The sequence below is a fragment of the Tachysurus vachellii genome, chromosome 19 (genome assembly GCF_030014155.1).
Source record: "Tachysurus vachellii isolate PV-2020 chromosome 19, HZAU_Pvac_v1, whole genome shotgun sequence".
In the NCBI taxonomy this organism is placed as follows: Eukaryota; Metazoa; Chordata; class Actinopteri; order Siluriformes; family Bagridae; genus Tachysurus; species Tachysurus vachellii.
The window spans coordinates 1,297,501-1,307,500 of NC_083478.1; the positions used below are offsets into that span (position 1 = coordinate 1,297,501).

The 10,000-nt window shown below is 43.7% G+C and overlaps 1 protein-coding gene across 1 annotated transcript; it reads right to left on the reverse strand.

Moving 5' to 3' along the window:
• Positions 1-5,648: 5,648 nt before the first annotated feature.
• LOC132862469 (proteoglycan 4-like) lies at positions 5,649-6,365 on the reverse strand. The gene has a single exon (XM_060894509.1). It carries the CDS (start codon positions 6,363-6,365, stop codon positions 5,649-5,651), a length of 717 nt encoding a protein of 238 aa, XP_060750492.1.
• Between the last annotated feature and the right edge of the window lie 3,635 nt (positions 6,366-10,000).

Genomic DNA, 10,000 nt, shown 5'->3' on the forward strand with positions numbered 1-10,000 from the left:
TACCAGGTAGTCCTAGTGATGGAGGTGTGGCCTGTGTACCAGGTAGTCCTAGTGATGGAGGTGTGGCCTGTGTACCAGGTAGTCCTAGTGATGGAGGTGTGGCCTGTGTACCAGGTAGTCCTAGTGATATAGGTGTGGCCTGTGTACCAGGTAGTCCTAGTGATGGAGGTGTGGCCTGTGCACCAGGTAGTCCTAGTGATGGAGGTGTGGCCTGTGCACCAGGTAGTCCTAGTGATGGAGGTGTAGCCTGTGTACCAGGTAGTCCTAGTGATGGAGGTGTGGCCTGTGTACCAGTTAGTCCTAGTGATGGAGGTGTGGCCTGTGTAACTTTGTAACTTAGTCCTAGTGATGGAGGTGTGGCCTGTGTACCAGTTAGTCCTAGTGATGGAGGTGTGGCCTGTGTACCAGGTAGTCCTAGTGATGGAGGTGTGGCCTGTGTACCAGGTAGTCCTAGTGATGGAGGTGTGGCCTGTGTACCAGGTAGGCCTAGTGATGGAGGTGTGGCCTGTGTACCAGGTAGTCCTAGTGATGGAGGTGTGGCCTGTGTACCAGGTAGTCCTAGTGATGGAGGTGTGGCTTGTGTAACTTTGTAACTTAGTCCTAGTGATGGAGGTGTGGCCTGTGTACCAGGTAGTCCTAGTGATGGAGGTGTGGCTTGTGTAACTTTGTAACTTAGTCCTAGTGATGGAGGTGTGGCCTGTGTACCAGTTAGTCCTAGTGATGGAGGTGTGGCCTGTGTACCAGGTAGGCCTAGTGATGGAGGTGTGGCCTGTGTACCAGGTAGTCCTAGTGATGGAGGTGTGGCCTGTGTACCAGGCAGTCCTAGTGATGGAGGTGTGGCTTGTGTAACTTTGTAACTTAGTCCTAGTGATGGAGGTGTGGCCTGTGTACCACTTAGTCCTAGTGATGGAGGTGTGGCTTGTGTAACTTTGTAACTTAGTCCTAGTGATGGAGGTGTGGCCTGTGTACCAGTTAGTCCTAGTGATGGAGGTGTGGCTTGTGCAACTTTGTAACTTAGTCCTAGTGATGGAGGTGTGGCCTGTGTACCAGTTAGTCCTAGTGATGGAGGTGTGACCTGTGTAACTTTGTAACTTAGTCCTAGTTAAGTTTTTGTGATCTTTGGTTCTGTCTCTCATTCATGGATGTGAAGCCTTTGTAAAATTCCAAGTCAAGGACATGTGATCTGTGTAACTCAAAAATATAAACATATATAAATATATGTATGAACTGGAGACATTTTGATTTGTTATTCAGCGTTTTATTGTGAAGAAATAATCATAAGAACATGAAGCGGTGCTCAGAGCCGTGCCTGGAGCTTCAAATTAATATCAGTAACAAAATGGAAATTTAACAGCGAGCAACAGAATTTAAACCTACAGCTCATAGCGAATATGCAGATAACAGGAGAAGATTCTGGGGAAATGTTAAACACTAGCGTCTGCCAAACGACACAGAGAGTCTCTTTTTATAAAGATTTCTTATTGCCGTAGGATCCAAACAGGGACGAAACTTTGGACCCTTGTCATGTTGTAATTGTGAAACTCAGAAAGAGCTGCAATTGCACATTTCTGACACGCAGCACTGCTTTTCAGCGTCTGATCAAAGCTCCACGTCTGATAACCGAATCAATTTTTTGGGGGGTCTTTTGTTTTTCCGCTGAATGATGCACGTTTAAGCTGTAACCTTCAGGCACTGAGCGGGAAAAAAAACGAGAGGGGAGAGAAAGGATTGTGCTTTTATTACTCAAGGAAATGTCAAAAAAAGAGAGAGGAAAAAAAATCAATAAAGTTAGCAGAGAGTCGTATGTGAGGAGTCGAGGGCTGGAAATCAGGCGGTGATTAAAATATGAAATGTTTTAGCAGGAAAGAATAGAGAGAAAAGGGAGAAAAAAATAGAGAAGTGCCTGAGAGAGATGGAGAGATTAAAAGATTACGTGTCTGTCTTCTTCTCAGCTTCTCGTCCTTCAGGATTGAAGCGTCTGTCTGCCGTCCTGCCGCTTTTCCCTCCTTTTTACTGAGCTCCAGAACAGAGGAGTCAATGAGAGAGAGCAAAAGATAAAGAGAGAGAGAGAGAGAGAGAGAGAGAGAGAGAGATTAAGTTGCAAAATAATCATTACAGTCAATGCCACAGATGATAAAGAGATTTTTTTTCTAACACTCGATCAGCAGGATGATGAGCTGATGGGAAAAAATAATTCTAAATGAGATGCTGATTAGCTTTGTTTCCATCTCTAATTTGAACGCTTTTATCTGGCAGTAAAAGACATTTTACTTTAGTAGACAGTTCTACATTTGTCACACTGTGGTGCTAAATTTCCAGATAAGTTCCATCTTTTTGCCTGTGACGCCTGCTTCCTAGTTTTAGAACCTATCTGAGCTCTGATCAAAAATTTCATCATATTTTTGCTTTCTTGTCCATTTTTAGTAATATATTAAGCTAAATATTTTCAGGGGGGTCACGGTGGCTTAGTGTTTAACACGTTCACCTCACACCTCCAGTGTTGGGGGTTCGATTCCCGCCTCCACCTTGTGTGTGTGGAGTTTGCATGTTCTCCCCGTGCCTCGGGGGTTTCCTCCGGGTACTCCGGTTTCCTCCCCCGGTCCAAAGACATGCATGGTAGGTTGATTGGCATCTCTGGAAAATTGTCCGTAGTGTGTGTGTGTGTGTGTGTGTGTGTGTGTGTGTGTGTGTGTGTGTGTGAATGAGTGAATGAGAGTGTGTGTGTGTGCCCTGTGATGGGTTGGCACTCCGTCCAGGGTGTATCCTGCCTTGATGCCCGATGACGCCTGAGATAGGCACAGGCTCCCCGTGACCCGAGGTAGTTCGGATAAGCGGTAGAAGATGAATGAGTGAGTGAATGAATAAATATTTTCAGTGTGTCCCTCAGAAATAATCTTTGTCATCCAGAAGGTGCCGTTGAAAGGTTTCACGGGTCCGATTGGCTCATGTGTGGGTTTACTGAGGAGAAAATTTAGCCTAATCTTCTGACATATTTCTGAGGGAACATGTGCTGAAGTTAAAACACAGAGCTCCTGCCTGGTCTGAAGTCATTGTACAGTGGGGATTACCAAGAGACATCACAGGACCATCAGGATTCCCTCTGGAAATTCCATGAAGATGATATTTCATTGTTGGTGTGATTATCAATAGGATGATGAAGATTATTGATGTGATGATGAAGATTATTCTTGTGATGATGGAGATCATTGTTGTGATGAAGTAGATCATTGAAGTCATCATGGAGATCTTTGGAGTGATGAAGAAAATAAGGAGCACAGTACCGTCTCTCTCCTCTCTTAAACTGTGGTGTGTTGATGTGATGATGAAGATTATTAGTGTGATGATGAAGATTACTAGTTTGATGATGAAGATTATTAGAGTGATGATTGATATTATTGGTTTGATGAAGATCATCGATGCCATGATGGAGATCACTGGTGTAATGAAGAAGCTCAGGGACACAGTACTGTCTCTCTCTTCTCTCTTCAAGTGATGAAAGAGATCATGTGTGTGATGAAGATGATCAGTGATGTGATGAAGATGATCAGTGATGTGATGATGTGGAACATGTTCACAGGGTGAAGATGTGAAACTAAATCCAAATCTTATTTCTCTCTTTATTTGTATTTTCAATTCTCTCCGTTACTCCTGAGCTGTTTAGAGGAGAGCTCCTGGGATGGTGTTAAGCTTTAGCTCTGTTTGATGTTTCCATGTAGCATGGAATACTTTTACAACTGCTGTGCAGGTGTGTGTGTGTGTGTGTGTGTGTGTGTGGGTGTAATTAACGAGCGCTCCGCCTGGGCTCTGTGCTGACAGATGGGGATTAAAAGACGCTAATGTAGAAGCGGCGTCCAGTGACCTTCTGGAGAGATTGACTTCGCTTGAATGGAAATGAAATTGAGTAAATCACGACCTGACACACACACACACACACACACACACACACACACACACACACACATGCTGCTTCCTTCCCATTGCTCGCAGTGATCCAGTCCAGCCAGGCAGAGCTCCATAAATCATACCGAAACAGAGAGAAGGAGAGAGAGAGTAAGAGTTGAAGCTTTATTTAAGATGTTTAAGAGTTTAAATTCATCTCCATACAATTTACACACTTACAACTTGCACACTGTTACTTTCTGAATTAGGTGTGAAAAAATAAAAAGACATAAAGAGTTCATTTGTGAGTGTAGTTTAATAAACCATGTGCAATTAGAGTGCAGATGTGTTTTCTGTGATAGAAAAACATTTCTCAGGACCTTCCTCAGTGTGTTCCTCAAGATGTTCCTCAAGTCTTTCCTCATGAAGTTCCTTGTTCCATTCCTCTGAAACCTTGGTGATCCTCAAAGTCTTTCCCATGGTGTTCCTCGTGGTATTCCTCCTGGTGTTACATGTCCTGTAGGGTGTTCCTCGTGGTGTTCTTCAGGGTATTCCTCAGGGTTCAGTACTGTTTTTGATTCTCCACTGTGTTTAATCAAACTCAGTTTTCTTTAAATAAAGATGATGATTGATTGAAGAACAGTAAGCAGTTACAGTGTCTGTGAAATGCTCAAATCTCTGCTTCTATAACTTTTCTCTGTACAAGCTCAGAAACATCTGTCCAAATACATCTGCTGATAATGTATCCCAGAAGGGATGAAGCTCCCGGTACCCAGAAGATGAACATGGAGCTGGAGTTTATCCAGAGCTACCGAGCGCTCCAACATTCTTCTTCCTCTTCTTCTGCTTCTTCTTTACTCCTTCAGCTCCACACTAAGCTCAAGCAATGACACACCTCTAAAACTCTGTGTGTGTGTGTGTGTGTGTGATGAGTTATACAGTGGTGGTGGTGATGGTGACCTGGGAACCAGATCTAGGTTGGTTTTTTTAACAAGAACAAGAAAACATCTGTGTGAAATTTATCGTTTGACCAAATGAGATTTTGGCAGCTGTAGTTGGTTGATGACCAAAAACTTGCTGCAAATGTTGCAAGAGTGAACGTGGGCTGTAACAATTATTTCAACACACACACACACACACACAAACACACAAACACACAAATTCCATCACTCTCTTCATGTGGCTGCAGTAAACACTCTTCATCTTAATGACAGTGTTGAACTGTAATGTTTTTACTGCTTCAGTAAAGAATTGTTTTCCTGCACTGATTTGCTCCTGATCTGATCTGATCTGATCTGATCTGATCTGAGCATCACATTCTGAGTTGAGTCTGATTTCTCCAGTTATGTCCACATTGCTATCCATGCACATCTCATTGCTGAGTTCTGGACTCTGACTGGCCACAAGGTGTTAATTAATTTGTCAGAACAACAGCACTGATGTGTAAACAGGTGTGGTCTGTAAATAGGGAGGGTCTGTGGGTATAGTCTGTGGAGGGAGGGTCTGTGGTTGTGGTCTGTGGAGGGAGGGTCTCTGGGCATTTTCTGTGGATGGAGTCTGTGGGGTGTGTTCTGTGGGGGGTGTTCTGTGTGGGCAGAGTCTTTGGACATAGTCTGTGATGGCAGGGTCTGTGGGCATGGACTGTAGGGGCAGGGTATGTGGGTATGGTTTAAGGGTGCAGTCTGTGGTTGTTTTCTCTGTGATAGAGTCTGTAACCTAGTGAACCAGTGTTAATTTATTCATCGATAGTGACTTAAAAGCACTCTGAATCAGGGCATTTGCCAAAGGCTATAAATGTAAAAGTAAATGTAAATGGACGTGGTCTGTGGGGCAGGGTCTGTGGGCGTGGTCTGTGGGGAAGGGTCTGTGGGCGTGGTCTGTGGGGCAGGGTCTGTGGGCGTGGTCTGTGGGGAAGGTTCTGTGGGCGTGGTCTGTGTGACAGGGTCTGTGGGGCAGGGTCTGTGGGGAAGGGTCTGTGGGGAAGGGTCTGTGGGGCAGGGTCTGTGGGCGTGGTCTGTGGGGAAGGTTCTGTGGGCGTGGTCTGTGTGGCAGGGTCTATGGGCGTGGTCTGTGGGGCAGGGTCTGTGTGGCAGGGTCTGTGGGGCAGGGTCTGTGGGTGTGGTCTGTGGGGAAGGGTCTGTGGGCATGGTCTGTGGGGCAGGGTCTGTGGGCATGGTCTGTGTGGAAGGGTCTGTGGGGAAGGGTCTGTGGGGCAGGGTCTGTGGACGTGGTCTGTGGGGCAGGGTCTGTAAGCGTGGTCTGTGGGGCAGGGTCTGTAAGCGTGGTCTGTGGGGCAGGGTCTGTGGGCATGGTCTGTGGGGCAGGGTCTGTGGACATGGTCTGTGGGGCAGGGTCTGTGGGTGTGAACTGTGGGGAATGGTCTGTGGGCGTGGTCTGTGGGGAAGGGTCTGTGGGGAAGGGTCTGTGGGCATGGTCTGTGGGGCAGGGTCTGTGGGCATGGTCTGTGGGGCAGGGTCTGTGGACATGGTCTGTGGGAAGGGTCTGTGGGGAAGGGTCTGTGGGCATGGTCTGTGGGGCAGGGTCTGTGGGCATGGTCTGTGGGGCAGGGTCTGTGGACATGGTCTGTGGGAAGGGTCTGTGGACATAGTTTGTAGGACCTGTCCTCAAAATTCTCAAAATGCTGAAAATAAATGAACATATTGCTAACTGAGGTTCCAAAGTCTGTAACAGATGGAACCATGTTTCAAAAACAGAGAAAGAAAAAGCAGCAGAACTTCATCTCCTTCAGGTCGACCCCCAGACCTTGCTCCGGCGGCCGCTCTGCTCTTCACTCGATATCCCTTTTAATTGTGTCCCGCTGCTTTGCAGATTATCGATTAGCACATATGGCCATCTCGCCGCCTGCACCACATTGTATTTCTGTGTGGCATATTCATTTATTTACCTCTCTGTGTCTCTCCATGTATCATCCCTACGTCCATCTATCTATCCCAGGAGAGCGCTTCAATTCAACAGCTCCAGTAATTATTATTCCCAGTCTATAATTGAGCGATTTGATTTAAGACGGTTCCGTCGGCCCTCGTCGCTCCTTCTTCACCTCGGCTCGTACGACGCTTCCAACAGGATAAGAAAAATAGATGTATTCATACTGAAAGAGTCTTAAAGCACCAGGCGTCCTTCCTTCCTTCCTTCTTTTCCGACAGAGCGAGCGGGAGCGGCGGGAATACAGGCGAACGAGCAATTACGACAAATCGATGGCAAATTAAAGCGTTCTAAAACTTTATCAGCTTTTCATTTGAAAATTAACAGAGATAAAGAGCCATCTGAGACGGAGCCGAGCTCTGGAGGGAGAGATGGAATTGTAATTACGCTCCTTTTCTCTCACTTCATTCATAATTAATTAATTTCTCATAAAACCTGCGAGAAAAGAACAATGTGTGCTACCGTTTTTTTCTTCTTTCTTTCCCTCATCCTTTCTTCCGCCCCTCCACTGTCGTTCTTTTCTCTCCTTTCTTTGAAGGCAGAGAGCAGATATTGGGGACCTGCCTTATGAGCGAGGACGACTCATTTCCATAGCTTTTTTTCAGAGGCCTCTTTAGAGCTGGTCGCCTTGGGGCTTCAATAATAAAGACTGGTTTAGCAAGAGGGAGGTGTTTCCTCACCCGGGGAGCAGTGAAGACCTCGTATCTCTCACAGGAGAACAAATATGAGAGAGAGAGAGAGAGAGAGAGAGAGAGAGAGAGAGAGAGAGAGAGAGAGAGAGAGAGAGAAAGAGAGAGAGAGAGAGAGAGAGAGAGAGAGAGAGAGAGATGTGCTTTTTGTTTTTTTTCTGAAATTGCTATCCAGACCTCATTGTAACCATAACAACGATCTGACTAGCTTAGCCCTAGCTAACATCATATCAGGACAAGAATTGCTCTGATTAGTCGGAGTGACTTGGGCTGTTTTTACACGTTTTTTTGTCACTGAAATCATTATCATGAGCTCACCAGCTAACAGATTAGCCTAGCATGAGCTCTAGATTAAATTTCCCACACTCAGTATTAAAGATGACCCCGGATGATGAGGAGCTTGTTAGTCTTCACTGAAGCTTCGGCGGACGGCCACTTTGTCCTCCGCGTTTGCTTTTTCTCGCTCGTCCCTCGGCTCGCGATCTGATTGGTCAGAAATGACACGCTTGAGATCGCTAACTGCATCCTTGTGAATTTTTTATTTTTTTTATTTTGGACTTTAAATCAGCAATTTAGAAAGAGTGAAGCGTCATAGGAATAGTTTTATTAGTAGTACTAATAAAACTATTAGTACTAATAAAACTAATAAAACTAAACTACTAATACTAATACTAATAGTAGTATTAGTAGTTTTAATAGTACGGAAGTTTTCGTCTTCCGTGCGTAAGATCGTCTTCCGTGCGTTGAAATTTCTGGACCTCCACTGAGACAAGGCTGACTCTGTGAGAACCCTGAGACATCTACAGATCTACCGGCTCCAGTTGGACTCTGTGATACTTGTATATTTGTAACCACACCATCTAGTGTCACCCATATGAGGATGGGTTCCCCTTGAGTCTGGTTCCTCTCAAGGTTTCTTCCTTTACCAATCTAAGGGAGTTTTTCCTTGCCACTGTTGCCTGAGCCTCCTCAGACTTGCTCATTGGGGACAAATACACATACACACATACATACATACATACACACTGTGAACTGTATATATCTTGAATTTTTATTATATTAATTCTTTATACTTCTCCTTATGTTTATCTTTTGTTTTATGTTTATGTTCTGTAAAGCTGCTTTGTGACAATGTCCATTGTAAAAAGTGCTATACAAATAAACTTGAATTGAATTTTATTTTAGAGACAACTGAAAAAAAAAACAGTGTAATTTAAAATCACGTGTAAAGATTTTCCTATATTATAAAATTCATTCTAGTTCTGTTTTTATTGTTCTTATTGTTTTATATTATTATGTTTTCATTAGTATTAGCAAAAGTCCTGCTTTTTTTAGAAGCTGTTTAAATCCTAATTCCTTGTTTTCTGCTTTGGGACTTGGTTTTGGGACGTAATAAAAAAATATATTTCTTGTTTGTTTTATGAATTTAAATAAAGATAAGAAATTCTTTATTTTAACTAAAAAGAAAAACATCAGTTGTATTGGTTTGGTAATTTCTTGTATTAGAATTGTAGTAAATATAGATTACTATGTAAAGAATGTTATGATTTTTAGCTCTAAATGACAAAATGCCTTTAAAATCTTTATTATTATTATTATTATTATTATTATTATTATTATTATTTATATACATATTTTAATATTTTAATTATTTTATATTATTCATTTCTTATTTAATTTAACCTCACTGCGAGTTTGCAGCTGATTATTTGTAAAAATTAAGGAACTTTTATGGAAACACTGATCTGATCTCATCTGATTGGACTGATCTGATTGGACTGATCTGATTGGACTGATCTGATTGGACTGATCTGATGATCTGATGATTTGTAGGATTGCATGAAAAAAGGCAGAAGATCGACAGATACAGAGAAGAGGAGTAATAAAAAGAAGAAGCAGTGAGATTTTACCTACAGCAAATGCTCATGTCTGTTATCACACACACACACACACACACACACACACACACACAGTGACACACATCTGTCACTTCGGGCTGTACATGTACATGTCTGCTTCAGGTGTGACGTTGATATCAAACTGTCACACTGTGGACAGAGAACACAATCCAGCCATCAATAAAGCCTGACATGACACGTCTTAACTCAGTCCGGCATGTCACTCATGTCTGTGTGTGTGTGTGTGTGTGTGTGTGTGTGTGTGTGTGTGTGTGTGTGTGTGTGTGATAGTGGTCCATATTGTTATATGATGTGTTGCCAAAAAAATAAAAAATAAAACACATGTTCCAACATTTGGAAGCATGAACACACACCTGCAGGGGAGAGGTTGAACAGCTGCTCTCTCTCTCTCTCTCACACACACACACACACACACACACAAAACACTCACACACTCAGAGAGAGTGTGTGATATCACTGCCTTGCGTTCCAGGAGTCACAGCACGGCTAATCCAGGCTAATTTGCTGTTGACAAGAACCCAATTACCGTGGACTCCAACAGAGAATGGGCGAGAGACATAGAGAGAAACA

Excerpts from the sequence above, each read along its gene's own strand:
- LOC132862469 (XM_060894509.1), bottom strand. The coding sequence starts at position 6,365 with ATGTCCACAGACCCTGCCCCACAGACCATGCCCACAGACCCTGCCCCA.